The following is a 21,097-nucleotide window of genomic DNA, read 5'->3' on the forward strand; positions in this document are numbered from 1 at the left end:
CTCTGTGGGTGGACACTTAGTGTCTGAGTAAAACATCCTCCCCAGGACCCTCAGGGGTCCTTGTCTCATGATCAGAGGAAGCAAAGGTGTTGAGATAGGGGAAGGACAGACTTAAGGAGACAGCATCAGGTGCCTGAATCTCCAAGGGCTGGCCCAGGATACAGGGAGCCCCCCAGGGTGTGGGCAAGGGGCACTGAGCTGTGCCTAACTCTAGGGATAGATTTGAGTCCATGGTTTATTTGGGTCAGAACTATGGAAGGGATGAGCTCCCCATTCCTGGAGGCATCCAAGAATTGGCCACTTTGAATTACAAAGACTTGATGGGTCTTCCAATCCCCAGAGGTGGCAACACCAGTTTCTCCTGTCTGCTGCCAAGAGCTAGGGGACTCGCCCCTCCCTTCTACCTGCCTGAAGCCAGCTGGTAGCCACATCATTGGGTCAGATGCCAGAATTCCTCAATATCGGTCTCTTCACTCTCCACATTTCAGTCCTGTCAACTTGACTCCAGAAATTTTTTGACCCTCCCCAGGCCACCCATCTGATGCAGGCTGGTGACACAGCAGCTCCTCCCTGGTCTTCCGGCTGCCTCTAGTTTTTCTCCTTGCCACCATTCACCTTCCACTTCATCACCAAGGGAGGAAAATGTGACTGTGGCCCTCCCCTGCTCTAAATCCTTCCACAGTCTCTGCTGCCTTCAGGACAGAGCCTAAAACACTCAGTCTGGCATTTAGGGCTCTTTATGTTTGGCCTCCAGCTACCTCTCTGGCCTCATCTACTTCTGCTCCCACCAAACACCCAACAGTCTGGCAACTCTGAGCTGCAGGAGTCTGCATGCTTTTGCAATGCTGTCCTCTCTGCCTGGAATGCACCCCCCCCCCCCCCAGCTGGCATCTCCATCTCATCCTCCCATGCCCATCTCAACTGGAACCATTTTTATGAAGCTTTCTCAGATGCCCCTTCCCCTTCTCAGAGTAAGACCCCACTCCTATGCCCTGAAAGGACCCCTTGCTGGAGGCACTAGCTGTCTCATCTCACTGTGTGATGGGCATGGACCTGGCCTTGGTGACTAGCCCATCAGCCTGCCTGAGAAGGAGCTTGCCTGGAAAAGCAGAACCTAGGAACTGAGAGAGACTGAATTTCACAGGAAGAATCCAAACCCTTGGGTTCAGCCACACCTGGATTCATTCTACGCCTAGTGCAGGAAGCAGGTGTTTGCTTTTTGGTTGCTCAGGAGGGGGTTTCTGCCACTTGCAACCAAAAGAATTCCTAATAATGTATCAGTTAAGATTAGGATTGGCTACAAGGGATGGAAGACACCAAGTGCTAGAGGCTTGAATTAGATAGAAATTAATGCTGAGGGAGGCAATCCTGGGAGTGTCAGGGACCCAGGCTCCTGCCATCTTGTTGTTCTGCCTTTTCACCACTCAAACTTCTACCTCTTGATCTGAGATGGCTGCTGGAGCTCCAGCCATCTCACCTTCATTCCAGCCAGTAGGAAGCAGAAAGTTGGCAGAGAAGGATATACCTCTTCACTTAAGGATTCTTATAGCCAAACCCAGGAGCACAGGAACCTGGGAAATGTAGTCTTTACACCAGGGGCCAAATAAGAGGGGTAGGCAGGAGCACTAGCTCCCTGTTTCTCAGAACTCCCAGGCTTGCTCCCACCTCAAGGCCTTTGCATTAGCTGCGCCTTCTGTCTAGGACACTTTTCTAGACATACTCAACACTGCAGCAACCCTACAGAATATTTCAACCTACTGATACTTCACATCTCCTCTCCTGTAGCTCTGCAGAGCTACCATGGTCTGATAGACCATATATTTTACTTGTTTATCTTGTTTACTAGCTGCATCCTTTCTAGAACATAAGCTCCCCAGTGCAGGGACTTTGGACGCTGTCGTTCATTGCTGTGGTCTCAGTAACTGGCACATAGTAGGTGCTCAGAACATTTTTTTTAAGCCAATGAATATTGGGGAGGGGAGAGAATGAGCAGTGCCTGTCACCTGTGAGGTGAGCATTCTTATACCCCCTCACAGATGGGAAAGCTGAGGCTCAGAGAGTGCCGAGGTTCACCGTAGGTCACAGGAAGTGGTGGACTACACTTTGAATCCAGGCCTGTCTGGCTCCAGGGCCCACACATTGGTATACCGCAGGTGTGGGGCACATGATAGACCCCAAAGAGAATGTATCCATAATTATGCTTTCTGGATCTAGAGGGCAGGCACGTAGGGCAGCTGCAGCCAGTTGTGGGGATGACTGAGCTGGTTGTGGCCCCAGCAGATCCTCAGCTGGAGCATGAGGCCAGATCAGACTGTCCGAATTAGCTCATCTTTAAATTTAGCTTTCCCCTCCCTGCCAGGGGACTCAGGGAGTCAGTGGAGGAACTCTCTGCTCTTTCGAGGAAAAATGCTGCATTGCTCACTTTGCACCCAGAGCTGTGGTTGGCTGGATCATTCTCAACTTGTGGAACAAAGGGTTCCCCTAGAAAACCTGCTTGGAGTTGCCAGAAGTGATCTGCCTTTGATGGGGGAGGCTGTCTGCTCTGCCCCCACGTCGCTCACCCAGTCTTCCCTGTACTACAGGTGGAGCCAGGCACGTCATTTCCCTGCCATGCCAGCTGGTTCACGCTGTGTGAACTGGGTCCATGTCACTTCCTGGCTTACAGCTTTCCCATGGCACTGCCACTGTGTTTAGGATGAAACCCAAGCCCCTCACTATGGCCCACCACCTGCTTGGTCTGGCCACAGCTGCTGTCACCTCTCTGCTGTCAGCTCACTTCACTTCCTCTGACTCACTCTCCTCTGTTCCCTAAATGCTCCAGGCACCATCCAGCCTCAGGGCCTTTGCATGGCATGTGCTTTGCATTACATCCTTCCCTCCGCTCTTCTCAAGGCTGGCCCCTCCAGGAGACCCTTCCTGACCACCCACAGTGACCACCCGTCATCCAAGCCCAAATCACTGCCCCGTTACCCTGTCTTCCTTTTTTTGTCCGTAGCCCTCCTGCCCTTGACAGGATATAGGCTCCGTGAGTGAGGGCAGGGACCGCTCTGGCTTGAGCAATCATTTATCCCTGGAGCCTGGCACACAGTAGGTCCTCACAGAATACATGAATAGAATCACATGAGAGTAAAGACCCCAAAATGAGAGTGGGGGACCCATAAGGTACCACAAGGCCAGACGTGTCTATTGGAAGACTTGTCCCTATGCCCCTGCTCCAGGATTCCTCCTTGATCGCCTCCATCTTCTGTCCCCAGACCCTCATCCTCTGACTCAAGAGTTGACAAACTTACTCTGTAAAGGGCCAGAAGATCTCTCACTGGGTTACTCAACTTTGCTTTAGTAGTGCAAAAGCCTCCATTAATAATATGTATGTGAACAGGTGTGCCTGCATTCCAATAAAACTTTATTTATGGATCCTGAAATTTGGATTTCATATACTAATATTATGATGATTTTTTTCAGCCACTTAAAAATGTGAAGAATCATTTTTAGCTCATGGATACAGAAAAACAGACAGTGGGTAACTGGGCTGTACTTTACTGTCCTCTAGGCCCTCTGTCTTTTTTTTTTTTTTTTAATATATCTTTATTGATTTCAGGGAGAGGAAGGGAGAGGGAGAGAGATAGAAACATCAATGATGAGAGAGTCATTGATTGGCTGCCTCCTGCACGCCCCCGACTGGGGATCGAGCCCGCAACCCGGGCATGTGCCCTGACCGGGAATCGAACCGTGATCTCTTGGATCCTAGGTCGATGCTTAACCGCTGAGCCACGCCTGGCCAGGCCTAGCCCCTCTGTCTTTATTTCTTTATAAATAGGCACATTTTAGATTTATTTGACCTTGTAGGTGTACTTCTCAATCGAAATGTGTCGATATTCGTGGCATGTAGAAAGCTCTCAAGTGCTCTCCTAATTATATAAAGCTCTCCAACTCAGCGATGAGCCCCTCAAGGGTACTTATGTTTTCTTCTCATCAAAATTAATAGTAGCAATATTTATAGTGTTTTGCTGCATACTTAAGACTGTGCTAAGCTTATAAAACAGTTTTAAAAGCATGTATGTCCCACTCCTGAATGGCTGCTATTAATGCTTCTATTGGCTGTTTCTCTGGTGTTTGCTTCCATATTTCAAAATAACTGATGAGCTGCTTTACACATCTCATCAGTTGGACATTGCCCATTGACTTCCTACTCCTGAAGGTGGAGATTTAGCTCTCTCAGGCATATTGCTTTCACAGTAGTTTTATCCCAGTTCTTGGCTAAATGAATATTTGTGCTTATGTTGGAATATGTAAATATTGCTCACATGGAGCAGTGCACACTAAGAAACACTTATTTTCTAGGATTTGGTGGTTTTCCCCCTGGAGTTAGTGATCGCCTTTGCTTTGTGTGTCTGTGACTCTGTCCCCCAGCCTCTCCAATGGAGCCACCTTCTCTGCTCAGGGCCGGCTGTGCCCAGCTGTGGTCCTGGCCTCTCTCTTCTTCAGTTCTCAGGGATTCCTGCGAAGCAGCATCTACTTCTTGAGTCCAGGTCCCCCGTTTCTTGGTTTGTGCCCTTGTTTTGAGACTGTGCAACCCCCACCCCATCCCTGGGCATTTCCAGACGAGTGTTTTCTTCCTATTAGATTGGTGGTTTGGCTGAGGTCAGTACTCTGGGCGGCGGCTAATTTCTCTTGCCTCATGTCTTCCAGCTTCCAGTCTCGGGCCGTCAGGTATCTGAAGCTGTCCTGCTTTACACATGTTTGTGTTTTCTTTTCTCCCTCCCTGAAAGCTGTGGGATCTCCTGTTTCCCACATCCTGCACGTCTACAGTGTGGGTCCGAGTGGGGTCTATTTTCACGTGTTGTGCTGGACATTCATCAGGCTCTGTTGTGTCTTCCACTCCTGGGAACTTTCTTAAAGAATATCACTGGTGGTTTCTTCCACTTTATTTTCTCCATTCTCTCCGCATGGAATCCTCTTTGCTGTATAAGGGGGCTTTCTGCATCGATCTTCTAACTTTCTTGTCTACATTTTTTCCTTCTTGTCTGTTCATTCTACTTTTGCATCCAATCCTTCTGTTGACATTTTAATTTTGACTCTCAGGTTTTTAATTTCTTAGGGCTCCTTCTGGTTCTTTGAATGCTCCTTTTCAAAAGGCAAACTGAAACTTGTTTCCTGGCTTCTGTGTCTTCTCTAAGCTCTCTGAGGATAATATACACAAGGACTTTTCTGGAGCTGCTTTTTTCTGTTCGTCTCTTTCCTCCAAATTACTCTCTCTCTTTTTGGGTTTGAGTTTCTTTATTGGCTAACATTTATGAGAGGAGTGCTACAGAGCCAACAGGAAGCTCCTCACTGAGGGGACGGTTTCACTCTGGGTGTTGATGGGGGGACTGGCCACTGTAGGGGATCCCCCAAACATCAGCTGCATCTGCAGGGCTTTTCTCATGGCCCCTTCTCAGAGCCCGGCCAAGGGAGCATAAGGCAGGAGATGCCCAACCTGGTTCTAGCAGGTGCATTTTCCTGTATGGAAAACTCTGTCCTGACACTACAAACCACAGAGCATTTGTAGACCAACTTCCTCCGTTACATCCTGCCAGGGGCAGCTCTTTTTTTTTCTTTTTTTAAAAAATATATCTTCATTGATTTCAGAGAGAGGAAGAGAGAGGGAGAGAGAGAGATAGAAACATCAATGATGAGAGAGTCATTGATCGAGCCCACAACCTGGGCATGTGCCCTGACCGGGAATCGAACCCTATCTCCTGGATCCTAGGTCGATGCTCAGCCATGCCCAGCCGGGCCGGGGGCAGCTCTTGGAAACCACATCACCCGTTGTTCACCAGTCCCATCCCTGGCTCCTGGGGAAGATGGGTATTATCTTTGCCACCAGGTAATTTAAGGTCAATTCTGTTGATGGAAAATTAAATCTGTCCCCCCTAGCAACTAAAAAAAAAACCCACAAATTTAGGCAACACAACAGCAAAATCAGTCAGTTAGTGATGTATTTGGTCCAGATGGATGAAACTTCTGGGTGATGGAGCTCGCTCAAGGCCTAAAGAGGGGTCATTCCTGATCTTTCCTCTCCAGCCCTCTTCCCATCAGCCAAAGGGCTCCAGAGCAGGCTGGCAGGAAGATACCGGACCAGGCACCTGAGAAGCCAGGCTGCTGTGAGGGGGAGATGCACCCTGAGGCAGTGACGCAGGAACCTCAGGCTGCAGGATGCTGGCGGGAGAGCCCGGTTGCTAGGAGACGGCAGCCAGTGTGGGAGAGCTGACTTGAGGAGTGTAGGCAGGGCTGGAGCTGAACCTGGCAGGCAATCCAGGGAAGACAGAAAAAGGAAGGGCAGATCCCTGGCTTCATCTGCAAAGTCACTGGTAACACAGAAGGGTAGCCGGGAAAACACACTGTGTCCCCTGGTCCAAAATAAATCATACTCATGGGTAGAGGGAACATCTCTAAGGCTTGATGGTTCCAGTGGCTTGTTTGGGAAAACACTGGCTCCACCTTCTCCTTGGCCCCTGTTAGTGTGGCCTCTGGGGCTGAGAGATGTTTCAGGTAAATAGATTAAGGCTCTGCTGAGCGGAGAAGCTAGAGGATCCGTGTTTCTCTTTAAGGTGGAAAAGGCATGGGGGGAGGGGGAGGGGGTGGTTGGGGGGTGTGGCACCCTGTATATGTTTGCCCAAATTTTGAAAAAGAAAATGTGTTGGGGAAAATACTTGTTCACCCATGGTCACAGCAGCGTTATTCAGATAGCTTAAAGGTGGAAACAACCCAAGTGTCTGTCGACAGATGAACAGAGCAACACAATGTGGTCCATCCAGACAATGGGATATTCAGCCTTCAAACAGAAGGAAATTCTGACCCATGCACAGCATGGATGAACCTGGAGGACATTATGCTCAGTGAGATAAGCCAGGCTGATTTTGGCTATTATGAAGAGATGTCATTTTTAATAGCTGCATAATATTCCACCAAATGAACATATCATGATTTGCTTAAACATTCCCCTCCTGTTAGATATTTAGATTTCTTTCAAAAATTATAAATTATAATGAGGTAAAATGTTCCTGAACAGTAGGGATTTTGTTCCTCCCAAGAATGGAGTTTCTCAGTCAAAGGGCATGACATTGGAAGGAATTTAAAACTTTGATATGAAAGGTAATGTTCCATCAGAGCTCTGTCAGTTTCCCTCTCATTGTAAACAAAGGAGCCCTACTCACCCCTCCTAAGTCAGGACTGTGCCTTCTCATTTAAAAAAATACGTTTCTGCACATGGATATAAGTTTTACAGGTTTCTTTCTGTGACATTTGTTTCCTCCACTGCTGTTCTTTCATTTTCTCATTCATTCAGCCTGTTTATTGAACACCTGCTGTGTGCCATGAGCACTCATGTCTTCCTGATGTCTACCACTGAGGATGTTGAGAGCTATTCACTGTTCAATCAGCAAATACCACCTTCCTTGAGAGAAACCAAAAACGAACCAGAAATTGTCACTTCATGTGATGAGGGTGACTCTGAGCCCTAGTCCCAGATTGGTCCTTTAAAGTATTTAGCCATGGGGTGTCAGGATGGCTCACCTGACCTTCTTGAGACTCTATAAAACTGGATTTAAATTAGCAACTCCAACTTGCAGAGCTGTGGGAGAACTCAGTAATAAAAGAAATTTTTTAACTCTTGCTGCACAGAAAGGTTCAGCCTCAGGGACATGGGCACGAAGGAGGGCAGGTACGAGGGTGAAAACCAGTGATCAAAGTGAAAAGTCACACGTGAACAGTGACCCCAAATGCCTTCCCCATCTCAGCTTCTAGGTCCTGGCTATCTCCCAGTGCATGCTCTGTGCACACTGACATGTTCCACTTCCCCTGGGGGCACTCGCCACCCTGCCCCACCATCCTGGGATGTCCCTGGGGCTCCAACCTGTCAGACGCTCAGGTGGTGACCAGGTTTCCCTATCTGAGCCCCACTACACCCCTTGAAATTTTTGATGAAGATTTGGGAAAACTGCAGGGAAACTCCTGGTGGGGGGTCTGCAGGCAGAGAGCCCCCCAACACAGCTTGGCCGACCTCTCCTTCAGGAAGCTTCCAGGGACCCCCATCCCTCCCACTGATGGTCCCACTGTGTATCTCCTGGACCAGGCCAGGGTGGGTCCCATGAGTGGCCTGGGGCATGTGTGAAATGAAGGCTTCTCTGCCAAGTCCTGCAGGTGGGTGGGATCTGCAGAGCCAGGCTTCTCTGCACCCCCTGGAAGCTCTGTGGGAATGACCTGAGGGTGACCACACCTGAAGCACAGCCCCAGGGCAGCACCAACTACTCCACATCCTCTCCACTGGTGGCCTCAGAGACTTGGGGAGAAATGCCAGCAGGTAGAGCGCCCCTGAAAGCCCAGCAGGGTCACCTGCACCCCAAGCCAAGGACTGAATGGTCCACACCAAAAGACAAACATATGTCATTTATTCCCCTGCCCCCCAAACTTCCAGGTAGCTCTACAAATACATTAGATGTAAAGCAGCACAGAGGCTGTCCCTTAAACACAGACACGAAATCAAAGGAATCAAGCGACTGTAGATGGAGTTGACACAAAGATAAGCTCTTCTCCTTCAGTGCCAGCCAAAAAATCTGGTCACCAGAAAGGGAGGTTTGGACAGAGTGGGGTGGGGGCTGGGCAGGAGCTACCCCCATGTCCACCAGTGCCAGGACCATGTCCACCAGGAGGTACCTGACCCTGTGTCCTGCACTAGGTACAGCCCCTGACCTCCCATGAGGCAAGTGCTGGACCTGCATAGGCCAGACCTACACAGGGAAGATGGGAGAAACCCAGCCCTAAATGAGACATTATAGGGCAGCTCCTCCAGAAGCAGAAGGCACTCAGTGGTCGGGGTGGGCCTCAGGGTTAGGGAAGATTCTGGTCATAGATGTTCCTGGGAGGGGGGCAGAGGAACACTCAGCCCTTTTGCTGTTCCCACGGCAGGGAGGGGAGAGGAGCCCAGCTTAGGCCCTGCAGACCCAGGATGAAGGGCCATCTCTAGGCTGGTGAGCGGGAGAGGCAGTGTGTTTGGAGCAGGCCCCCACCCCTAGCTCTCCCTGGCCTGCCTCCCAGGGCTAGCCTTCAGGACAAGGGGCCCCAGATGGGCACGCCCTGGTGATTTCAAGTCCATGCAAGGCTGGGGCAGCCACAGGAAGCAATTTATAAACCCACACCCTTAGTAACCCCAGGTGAGTTTAAAGCTAGCAAAAGTGCCAGGGTTCAAAGTTGCAGTGCTACACCTTCTACAGCTTCTATGCAGCACTGGGGGCACCTCGGGGTGTGGGGTGCTGCCCCACCTGGAGGTTCTCATCCCTGGGTGATGCAATTTCACCAATGATCAAAGCACAAGTGTTTTTAAAGAAATCCATGGAATGCTACTGGAAAGGAGAACATGACTCCAACATCAGGGATAAAGCAGCCACTCAGTGGCATGTCAGTCCCGCTGGGGAGGCGAGGCCATCACACAGCCCCTCTCCACCGGACTGGCCTGCTTCCCTGGGCCTTCCTCAGCCTCTCCAGCCTCCCGAGGCCTCTTCCGGAAGCGCAACCCAGGCCTGCTTCTGGGCGGCGGTAAGGGGTCCATGCCCAGGATCTTGTGGATTTGCCTAAATGCCAACATGCGCAGGGCATGCTGGGGGCAGACAGCCCGTCAGGACCCTCCTGCCTGTGACCCGCTCACCCAGCCCCATGGCCCAGTGGCTCGCCAGGCATCTGTCCTCGGCAACACCCTTCTAGCAACTGCTGAGCTCAATTACCATCAGGCATGAAGAACTGCAGGGAGTCGCTCAAACTGCTAAGGGCAGGACAATGCCTGGAAGCCCCTTGGAACACTAGTGCTTTCCTGCCTCACTGCAGGGACCCCAAATCCTGCGTCTCCCAGTTTGGCTCTGATCATAAGCAATTTGATTCTTTGCATTAAGACAATTCCTAAATGTCAGGCCCAGTGTGATTTTTGTACCACTGGGAGACTTTCTTACAAACTCACAACCAAAGGGAAAGCACAGATGGGGGCTCTGCTTTCGTGCTTGAGGCTGGCCAGCCACAAGCTGGGCGTTTACAGAGCATCGGTGGTGGTAAAACACCCAGGACAGTCCCAACCAGTGAGGCCCCAGGTCTGCACCTCATCACTGTGGGGGCTTCAGCTCTGAGCCAGGCTGGCCCTGGCCTCAGAAGTAGTCTTGTCACCCATGGGCCACCCTCTCACAGGCCACCCACCTCTGCAGGGGGAGGGAAGGGGAACCCCAGGCCATTTCCTGGAATGCTGCATAGCTGCAAACAGGGGCTGGGATGGGGTCCCACCCACAGCCAGGTTAAGCTGGCCTGGAGTTGGGGAGCCACAGGAGCTGACCATCCTACCTGGGCGCTGGCTGTGATGTCTTCCCGCTGCTGGAGGGTCATGGACTCGAGCACGTCCATCTGGTCTTTCTCACAGGGATCCTGGAGTCCAGGTCCATCTTTGCAAGGAGGGTGGGGGTGGAAAAGAAGATAGAGCACCCTCATGAAGGACTGCCAATGCCAGGGGCATGAGAGGCTCCGAGCACAGGGTCTGTGACTGCACCCCTCTGCACCCACCACCACAGAGGCCACCCTGCATGCCTTTGGCTGCCACAGGATCTCCCCTGGGGGCATCTCACCCAAGCCACTCCTCCCTCTCTACCCACAAGTACACTCGGCAGAGCTCCTTCCTGACTCTGTGTGGTAGTTATTTAACAGGCTCACAGCACAGGCCCAGTGTGTTTTCTTTTCTTTCACTTAATGTGTCATCCCATGTCACTAAAATGGCTGGGAAACAGCCTCTCTGTCTCTGACATCTCATGAGAGCACACGATGGATGCTTCTCTTCCTTTCTGCTACTGTAAACTACACTGTGGTGAACATCTCCATACATAACCCATTATCTGTCCTGTGATTTCCTGGGGAAATATTCCCACCAAGGTCATCACCTGCTGACAGCCAGGTCTCCCAGAAAGGGTGGCTGCCGTCAGAGAATGAGTGCTAGGCAAACAGACAGGGATGGGTCCCTTGCCTGCTCCATCTGCAGTGGACCTTGGCCTTCCTTTGTGGGTGAGTTCCACATGCTACTGTGCTGTACCTTTTCCCTCTGGGGGATGTGTGTGGGTGTCTGGGTCCCTCCTCCCGCCTGGGTTGGATGCTGTTCTCGAGTATTGCTAAGAGGCTCCTTCTGTACCTCACTATGACCCTCAGTCTCTGCTATGTGCCCCAGTGTTCTGAGCTCCCCAGCAGATGGGGACTGACCTGTCAGGAGCATCCCCGAGGCTACATACTCCAGGACCCGTCGCACGGCATCCCCAGGGCTCAGGGGCCCCTTGGCACTGCTCAGAGCCTTCTCCACCAACAGCTCCATGGCCTGGGCCGGTGGGGATGGAAAAAGAGACGCTATGCCTTTGAGGAGGGTGCCTTGGCCGGCTCGCTTCCCACTGGAGGGGCTCTGCTGGGCTCATCTAGGGGGTCCCAGGGGATCCCAGGACAGATGGCCCCTCCCAGCTCTTTCTCTAACTCCCATCCACTCTTGACTTCTACAGAGGAGGGTGGTCACTGAGGCCTTGTCACCTCCTGGTATGGCCATGGGTAGTTTTTTTCACTCTCTAACCCTCAGCCTCCCCATTGGAAAAAATCCCGTCAATTGTAACATGGCAAACTAGCTTTTTAAGGGTTAAAAGAAACTTGTTCTCCATGACCCATGGTACATTTAGCCAGGGTCACAATGACTCTATCACTTACTCAGGTGTGCCCCCTCCTCCCAGGAGCCACTCCTCTCAGGTGGGTTGTAAGCTGGCCACTGTGCTGTCTGCAAGGGGGTGATGCTGAGAGCAATGTCTCCCTTGGACACTGGGCAGGAGGCAGAGATCCTGGGGGACACTGGAACCCTTGGTTTTGGAGATGGCCCTCGTGAGTAAGGCCAATGGTGGCCTGGGACAGGATGGAAAGGGCCTGCTTGTCCAAGAGCCCCGCTTCGGGAGGGGGAGGAGATGAACTGGCAGCAGGAGGCTGCGCATAGAAGGCAAACATTCCTCAGAGTTCAGGTGGCTGGAGCCTTCCCAAGAATAATGTGAACAACTTAAAACCTACAGGTTGCCCCACCCAGCACTGGGCAGGGGTTGGTGGGTAGGTGTAAGAGACGAGAGCGGGACACTCGGAGACAGACCTACCGAGAGGGTGGAAGCTGAGGTCTCACAACTCAGCAGTTTGGGTACTCAGGGGGCATGGGGACCCCTGCACTCTCTCTTCCCCACTCTTCCCCTTATCTCCTACTGGCCAGGTGGGGGGTTCAGAGCTGCAGGGGGTCTCCCCTCCAGAGGAGGTAGGGGTGCACCAGGTCCCCCAGAGAACAGAGTGAAGCCAGGATGGGCACTGGGTCCCTGACCTCACTAGGCCCTGTGCTCATGCTGCCCATTTCCCTGCTGCCCTTGAGGTTTAAGAAAATATAGCCAAGTGAGGCTGTACTCCAGAGCAGATCTCTTCTGGGTGCCAAGGGACCCCTGAGACACCCCTACCGTGATCAACCTTTCCTGGGCACTCAGGCTAACGCCAGCCCCTTCTGGGAAAGCAAAGTGCTAGAGGGGAAATGTCTGTCCGGGAGGAAATAAGGCCCTCATGGGCTTCCCAGAGCAGGCTGACTGCCTGGCACTGCCTTACCCAGTCTGGCAGGACCCCCCAGGTGGGCACACGCTGGCAGAGGTCCCGAAAAACCCTGATGACGATTACACAGGGTTGTAGGCCGCTGGCTCGTGCCTTTGGGAGAAGAAGAGCATAGTTAGCTCTGGAAGCCATATGCATGTGGGTGGGTGTGAGGCCAAGGGAACAAGGGCGGACCCTGGGGGCAGTGAGCCGAGCCAGGCTCCTGTCTTGGCAGTGGAGGTTAGGAGGGTCTCCAGGGGGCATGGCTGGCTGGCCAGGACGGTGGTGGCTGGCAGCGGGCTCCATGCCCAAATGAGAACAGGCCAACAGAACTTGCCCTGCTCTGATTCCCACCCATCGGGTTAGTGCAAGGAGACATGAGCCAAACAGCTAGCCAAGGAGTTGGCTAAGGGGGTAGCTGACAGGACAGACAGGTGTGACCCCCTCCAACCCCAACCCCTAACCTGGAACCACTTTGCATGGCGGAGGGCGGCCAGTGACTGGAGACACTTTTCCAGGCTCAAGACGTCCCCTGGGTCGGGCAAAGGTACTTCCATTCCTTCTAGAAGAAATGGGCATGTGGGCAAGGTGCCCTTTCCCACTTTGCTCCTTCCCTGGGCCACATGGGCAGTGCCTCTCAGTTCTCTGGGCCTCATTTTATTTATCTAGAAGATACACTCCTCCCAGTTCATCTTTGCTCTGGGATCCTGCAGAGACTAGAGAAATCACTTCTGTGAAAATCCTAACTCCTCTGGTTAGTGCCCACGAGGAAAGCATTTAATGCTTATTACTGAGAGCTTTCAGTGCCGACTCCCTGGGTTAGCAAACTACAGTGCAGGTGGAAAACTATAAATTAAGCCAGATTTTCAGAAACTTCCAAATGCATAATTAAAAGGGAGAAAGTGGGCCCTGGTGAGGTGGCGCAGTTGGTTGGAGTGACGTCCCATACACCAAAGGGTTTCGGGTTTGATTCCCAGTCAGGGTGTGTATAGGAGGCAACCAATCCATGTTTCCCTCCCTCCCTCCCTCTCTCTCTCTCTCTCTCTCTCTCAATCCCTGCCTCCCCCCCATATATTCTCAGGTGAGGATTAAAAAAAGGGAGAAAGTGAGTCATATTTAAACACATTCCATCATTGCTGACAAAGGCCTCCGTGTCTGAGAGAAATTCTGATCCATTTTTTCTTTCTTACTACTATCGCTTCAAGAATATTCTCAGCTCGTTCTAGGACACCCTGGTTTATTTAGGTCACATGATGGAGCACAGGTTTCACTTTCACCCATAAATATTCCCAGGGATCTTGTGCCTGTCACCTGCCTATCATAGGCTGAAGTGGAAGTGGCAGGGTGTGTCTCTGAGGAGAGGTTAGAAGCTACCCTCCAGCAACAGCCAGCCCAAGGCATGGACACCTCAGTGAGGAGACCCCGGAGTGAGGCTGACGGGTTCCTGGTGGTCATAGAACCTATGTTCCTTACAGAGGGGTTTCTGTGTTTTAATTTTTCCAGTCAGCCTCCACCTAGTGGCCACAGATCTTTAACACTTTCTTACATTCCCAGTCTCCACCCTGTTCATGTGTTTGAGCAAACCTAGCAAGACCTTTGGCTAGAATTTAATGGTGTTGTTCATTGGCCCCTGTATTTATTTTTAACATTTATTTATTTATTTATTTATTTATTTATTTATTTATTTATATCTTTATTGATTTCAGAGACAGGAAGGGAGAGGGAGAGAGACAGAAACATCAATGATGAGAGTCGTCATTTATAAGCTGCCTCCTGCACGACCCCTACTGGGGATTGAGCCCGAAACCCAGGCGTGTGCCCTGACCGGGAATTGAACCATGATCTCCTGGATCATAGGTCGATGCTCAACTGCTGAGCCACACTGGCCCAGGCCCTGTATTGATTTTTAAATGACCCTCTATTTATGACAACTGATAATGGCTTTCCACTTACAGCCAAAGGTTCTCCTCTTTAAAAATTTAAGTGTTAACCCTGGCTGGTGTGACTCAATGGTTAGAGCATAGGTCCTTGCATCAAAGGGTCATGGGTTTGATTCCTAGTCAAGGGCATGTACTTGGGTTGCAGGTACATCCGTGCCCTGGTCAGGGCCACATGGGAGGCAACCAATCTGTGTGTTTCTCACATTGATGTTTCTCTCTTTCTTTCTCTCTCTCCCCCCTCCCTCTTTCCCTCCCTTCCGCTTTCTCTAAAAATCAGTGGAGCCCATCTGGGTGTGGCTCAGTGGTTGAGCATCAACCTAGGATCCAGGAGATCGAGGTTTAATTCCTGGTCAGGGCACATGCCTGGGTTGTGGGCTCGATCCCTGGTTGGGGGTGTGCAGGAGGCAGCTGATCAATGACTCTCTCATCAGTGATGTTTCTATTTCTCTCTCCCTCTCCCTTCCTCTCTTTGAAATCAATAAAGATATATTTTTAAAAATAAATAAAAATAAAAATTAGTGGAAAAAATATCCTCAGGTGAGGATTAAACAATAATAATAATAATAATAAATACAAATGTAAGTTTAAAAAATGAATTGATTTAAAGAAAAATGTTGGTAGTTGGTGGCCCTCAGGTATGACTAAACAACAATCATGAAGGGGGTTCAAGAATGAATGGAATTTGGAAATGGTTCTAGGAAGTTCCATGACTCAATGCGCCTCAGGGGCCTCCCTGTTGGCTGGCCTTCACCCGCGTGGTGGTGACTCAAGGCCCTCACTGCCCTCTGGCCTGGCCCAACACCCCCTCCCACTCTCTCAGGCAATGCCAATATGCCTCAAGCCCCCTGACCCCTGTGTCCCACACAAGTAGTGTCGGATCCAGCAGGCTCTGCTATGACCTCTGCTATGGCCTCTGCTATGGACAGATGGACAATCTGAGCTCCTGGGGACCTGGCACAGCTGGTTGCCCCTAGGCAGGGCACAGGCACCCCCACTGGCCTGGAGGCAAGGCAGGAGTGTGGTGCTGCACAGGCAAGGCCCAGGAGCACATGCACAGCCCAGTTCTGAGCCCTTCTGACACTCTGACAGCTCATTTCCTCTGCTGCCCCAAGGCCCAGCTCTTATCTGATCAGTGGTACCTGGAGCTGACAGAAATGCCAGAAGGCTGCACCCCCAACCCTCTGCCCCTGCCCAGAGCAGAGTCAGATACTTCCCCAAGCCACCTGCTGTGTGGGGAGGGGGGCTGGACAGAAGGGCCCGGCTGCACCTCTGTCCATGGAGGGGTCCTCCCGCATTAGGGGCGAGGTGACAGACACAGTGACCCGTATTCTGGGCTCCTCACAGGATGAGATGATGATGTTGGCTTCCAGGTCAGAGGAGACCTCATACTTGTCCTCCGTCACCATCTATGAGGTGCAAACATAACACTAGGTTGAGTTACTCCAGCGGAGAGACAGGTGCAAGCAGCAAGGACGTGGTCAGGTACAGGCCTTGTGCCAGGCACCTGGAGCCTCCATGAGACTGAGACAGCCCTGCCCCCCAGAAGTACACATGCAGAAATGTGTATAGATGACGACCCTTGCGTATAAGGTGCCTTCATATGTAAGGAATGCCCTTGACAAGGACAGCAATCCAATAAAAAACACACACAAAACTGGTCATTGCTTTAACAGATAGTTGGAAGGAAAGGAAACAGAAGTGTCCTTTTTACACAGTGACACAGATAACCCCCACAGTGAGAGAGAAACCAGTTAAAACTCTGAGGTACCATCAGCACCTGTGAAAGGACGAAACGCAGAAGTCTGAGCAGCAGCTGGGCCTGCAAATCCGTGCGTCTCTTACAAACTGCGGGTGGAGGCTGAGCTGTCAGCACCGGGAGCACCAGGCTCGTGCCTTTGACCCAGGGACTCTGGCCCAGGGGGAGCTTCCATGCGTGTGGAGCGGTGTGCACAAGGGCATTTATTTTGTGCAGCCTCAACGGTAATGCGGAACGCTGGGAACAAACTAAACGTCCTCGGCCAGGACCTCGGTCACATGCCTCCCATGGTCCTATGGAACATGGCTCCCTCCTTCCTGAGTGCTCTCTACCTGGCATCAGGCTTTAATTTCCTCAGGAGATAAAGTTAGCATGTTATGTGTTTTCTTATCTGCTCCTGACCAGAGTGGGAGCCCGAAGGTGGCCTGGGTCTGCTGCCCACGCTCACTAAGCCAGCAGGAGGAACGAGGCAGAACTTTCACAGGAACGGTGCCAGCCTCATCAGAGGAAACCTATGATGACCAATTTAAACCGTGACCTGATCTTACTCTTCTCCCCCAGTTACCATGAGAAAAGGAAACCGGAACCGCTCTAGCGAGAAAACCTGGGCCGTCTCCCACAGTCCTCAAAATGGGTTTCCATTTGGCCTCACGCCTCTCTAGGCTCCTTCGTCTGCTCTCCACTGAATCTCACAGTCAACGTGGCAGTAAACATTTCCTGTGCCTTCACCATGAATCCTTTTAAATGGCTCATCACCATTCTCATGGCTGGACATTTACGTTTTCCCTGAATTTACTTTCTATAGAAACCCTGAATTTCCACCTCTTTCTCTTTGCAACTGTTTATAAAAACTAACTGGTTTGTATCTAATAATGACGATCACTCTTGCTTCTTAAAATCCTGTGAAGCAAAGTCATTCCTGTCAGGGAGCCTGAGGGGCTCTTGAGAGAGGGCTGGCAGCCCCCCCCCCCCCGGGAGGTAACCTGCCTTACCAGGAGCTGCCGGGGCAGCTGCTCAGTGACCCTCTGCAGCAGGGCGTGCGTGGGCTTCTGGGAGCAGAGCAGGATCAATTGCACGGTCCTGTCTCCCCGAAGGAGGAGTCCTTTTGCCAGGAGGCCGACCCGCATCACACCTTTCAGGATCCGAGCAGAGGGGTTGACACCACTGTGAAGACAAACCCGCAAATGCACACATAAGAAGAGGGGTCAGAGAGAAAGGGAGCATGTGGCCCTGCCCTGGGTCTGAAAATGTCAGCAGCTTGCTGGGGCCTCTGTGCCTCAGCTCTCTCATCTGTGAAATGGGCCCTTTCTGAGTCCTATTTCTCAGAGTACACTTGATGAAAGGAGACATGAGAAGATATATCTGAGAAAAGCCATTGTGATGGGTGGTTCCAAAAAAATGTATACACACTTTGAATGATTATAAAGGCAGTGTTTATTAAAATACATTTCCAAAATTGAGCTATCAGCTGTAAAAGTGTGTATATCTTTTTGGGGGACACCCTGTATGTGCTCAGTAAGAGCTGGTGGTTGTTACTATTTCCTGATAAAGTACATTTTGAAAAGGGCCAATGATGGCATCCCCAGTGACCCCTGGTCCTCAGCTAGTTGGTGCCACCCTGGTCAGCCCCTGGGTTTGGGCACCTTCTAAGTCATCTCTGGGGTGAGTAGGCCCATCCAGGTACTCAGGCCACAGCATCCTAAGGGAGATCCCTCCTCCAGCCTTGCCTCTCTGCAGATCAGGGCCAGCTTTCTGCAGTGTGAATCTATCATCGAGTCTGCCCTACATCGAGCCTCCCAGCACTGGCCCTCTGTAGGATGGGGACACCCAAGCTTATTCCCTGGCCTGAGGACACCAGCCTGACCCTCTGGGCCTCCATGCCACCATCCTCTCCCACTCCTCCCTATCAGGCCTTATGCTCTAGCCCAGTGATTTTCAACATTTTTCATCTCATGGCACATGTAAACTCATTACTAAAATTCTGCAGCACGCCAAAAAATATTTTTTTTGTCAACCTGACAAAAAATGGTATAATTTTGATTTATAAAAAAATAAATATAGTAATTACCTACCCTTTTTGCTCCAGAGTGAGTTTTAAAAAATCAGGTGTCTATACTTCTATATAAGGATTTTTGGTACCAAAACTTAACCAATTGCCCTGGTCAGGTGGCTCAGTTGGTTGGAGCGTCATCCCATACACCAAAAGGTTGCAGGTGCGATTCCTGGTCAAGGCGCATTCCCAGGTTGAGGCCAGTGCTGGAGGCAACCCGATCAATGTTTCTCTCTCTCCCTCTCTCTCTCTCTCTCTTTCTCTCTCTCTCCTGTCCTTTCTCTCTAAAATCGATAAAAACATATCCTCAGGTGAGGATTAAAAACAAAACAAAATTAACCAATCAGACACAACTTTATTATTCAACATGACTAATAAAATGCAACACTATTATATGACCTATATATTTATGGTTCAAGACAGGGCAATCACAACTGGTGGCTATTGTGTTGGCTATTGTCATTTTTTTATTCGACAGTATAAGGGAAAAAAGGTCAGTGACCCTGACCTAGACATGTATTGCATGTTTCAACATTTCTTGTGGCACAGTGGTTGAAAGTTGCTGCTCTAGCCCTAAGCCCCTTCTTCCTATTTCTCTCCAGCCCCACTAGGCTTGTTCCTCTGCTCTGGTCCCCAGGACTGGTGCCTGGGGTGCCCTCGAGTGACAGATCTCCAGAAGCTGCCACTAACCATAACTTTGTTTTCTTGTGTGTGTGACATTCCTAGGGATAGGAGATAACCTTTTTATAAAAAACACGTTTATATATTGTTATCCATTTGGGGACTACAGAACTCTGGAGCCCACTGGCAAAATCCAGACCAAGGATGTCTGAATTAAGGTACAAGGATCAGACTCTGCAACTGAGACTCAGAAAAGCAGAGAAAACAGAAAACAGGGTGAGGGGAACCTGCAGAAATATACAGACTTACAGGTTTGTCAACCAACTTGAATCCCAATTCACACAAATTAGAGAACAGAAAACAAACTCCAGAAAACAAAAAACCCCCACTCACATTATGATATCTATAGGACAAGTAGAAATTTCAACACTGACTGGATATTCGATGATGTTAAAGAATTACTGTTAATTTTTGCTGTGGCTCAGTGGTTAGAGCATCAGCCCTAGCATTGAGGGGTCACGGGTTCGATTCCCAGTCAAGGGCAGGTACCTGGGTTGCAGGTTTTTTGTTTGTTTGTTTTTTATTTTTCAATCCTCACCCAAGGATATTTTTTTCCATTGCTTTTCAGAAAGAGTAGAGTGGGGAGGGAAAGAGAGGGAGAAAGAGAAAAACACTGATGTGAGAGAGACACATCAATTGCTTGCCTACTGCACGTGCCCCAACCAGGGCCGAGCCTGTAACCATAGTATGTGCCCTTGGCCGGAATCAAACCCAGGACCCTTCAGTCCGAAGGCCAACACTCTAACCACTGAGCCAAACCGGTTAGGGTTGGGTTGCAGGTTTGATCCCCAGCCCCGCCTGGGGCACATGCGGGAGGCAGCCAGTCGATGTGTCTCTTTCACATCACTGTTTCTCTCTCTCTCTGTCTCTCCCCCTCCCTTCCACTCTCTCTAAATCAGTGGAAAAAATATCCTCAGGTGAGCATTAACAAAAAGAAAGAAAAGGGTCCTTATTATTTAGAGATAGGTACTTACTAAGTAGTTAGCAAAGGAACAATGTGATGTCTGATAGGATCTCCTTTGAACCTCTATGGAGGGGGTAGGGAGGAAGAGCCAGAGATAAGTGAAATCATGTGAGCTGGTCAAGGTTTTGTAACAGTCACATGGTGTTCATTATAATTTTACTGTTCCGTCAACTTTTGTGTACGTTACAGAATTTCCATACTAAAAGGTTTAAAAAACCCAAACACTAAGATGCTCTTTGCAACAGTTAAATAAATAAGGGAACATTCATAGGATGGTTTATTATGTTCCCATTAACACATTTCCATGTTTTTGAAAAATATTGTAAAGGCCCATGTTGACTTCCTGCCTTGACACATGCTACAGTTCCTTCCATGTTCGCACTGGGGGAAGCTGGGGAAGGGTCTGAAGACCCTCTGTGTACTATTTTTTTATGAGTCCATAATTATTTCAAAATAAAAAGTTAAAAAACAACTAAAAAGAAAACAGGTGTACAGGGGGAAAACTGGAGGGAACTTCAAAGCATTAAGTGAGGGGGAATTTTTTGTTCAGAAAACATGAGTGGAGACTTAAGACATGGCACCCTTTCTGTCTACAGCATCAGACACCTCTGAGCAGCTTCCAAGTGCTCAGCCCATCTGCACGGGGCTCAGAGGCCGCAAACCTGGCCTCTGGGAGTAGGGCTGCAGACAGTGTCACTTGCCTCATGGCCAGACCATCTCTCCAGGACCTGTGAGCAAGCACAAACCCCAGGCAAACCTCAGAGTTAGGATGGCTCCACCCTTCAAAGACCTCCCCATCAGACCTTGCACTCTGTCTTTTGGCTTCATGAGGGTGTCTGGGGAGAAATGAAAAAAATGTCTGCTTTGCACCCTGTTTTCCTGACCAGGTGGGTGAATTAGGCTTCCTTTCCCTAGTAGATGCAGACTATTGGGAGGTTCACTTGCTGCACATTCATTTTATCGTGATACTTTGTAACTCACAGTGGTACACGTTCCTTTCTAGGGAGCAAAGACTATAGTGAAAAGAAACCAAAGTGGAATGGACCAGATACAAAAGGACAAGT

General features: G+C 50.3%; 1 protein-coding gene across 1 annotated transcript in view; it reads right to left on the reverse strand.

Moving 5' to 3' along the window:
• Positions 1–8,412: 8,412 nt before the first annotated feature.
• Positions 8,413–21,097, reverse strand: part of ZFR2 (zinc finger RNA binding protein 2) — a 40,868-nt gene continuing 28,183 nt past the window's right edge. Inside the window, exons 14-20 of the mRNA XM_081136800.1 lie at positions 17,331–17,502; positions 15,850–15,988; positions 13,107–13,204; positions 12,661–12,756; positions 11,260–11,371; positions 10,360–10,457; positions 8,413–9,634 (exon numbers count right to left, since the gene is read on the reverse strand). Of these exons, the coding sequence (XP_080992926.1) occupies positions 9,437–9,634; positions 10,360–10,457; positions 11,260–11,371; positions 12,661–12,756; positions 13,107–13,204; positions 15,850–15,988; positions 17,331–17,502 (913 nt within the window). The 3' untranslated portion in view covers positions 8,413–9,436. The remainder of the gene's footprint in view (positions 9,635–10,359; positions 10,458–11,259; positions 11,372–12,660; positions 12,757–13,106; positions 13,205–15,849; positions 15,989–17,330; positions 17,503–21,097) is intronic.

This window comes from Miniopterus schreibersii (genome assembly GCF_964146895.1).
Source record: "Miniopterus schreibersii genome assembly, chromosome: 4".
Lineage (NCBI taxonomy): Eukaryota > Metazoa > Chordata > Mammalia > Chiroptera > Miniopteridae > Miniopterus > Miniopterus schreibersii.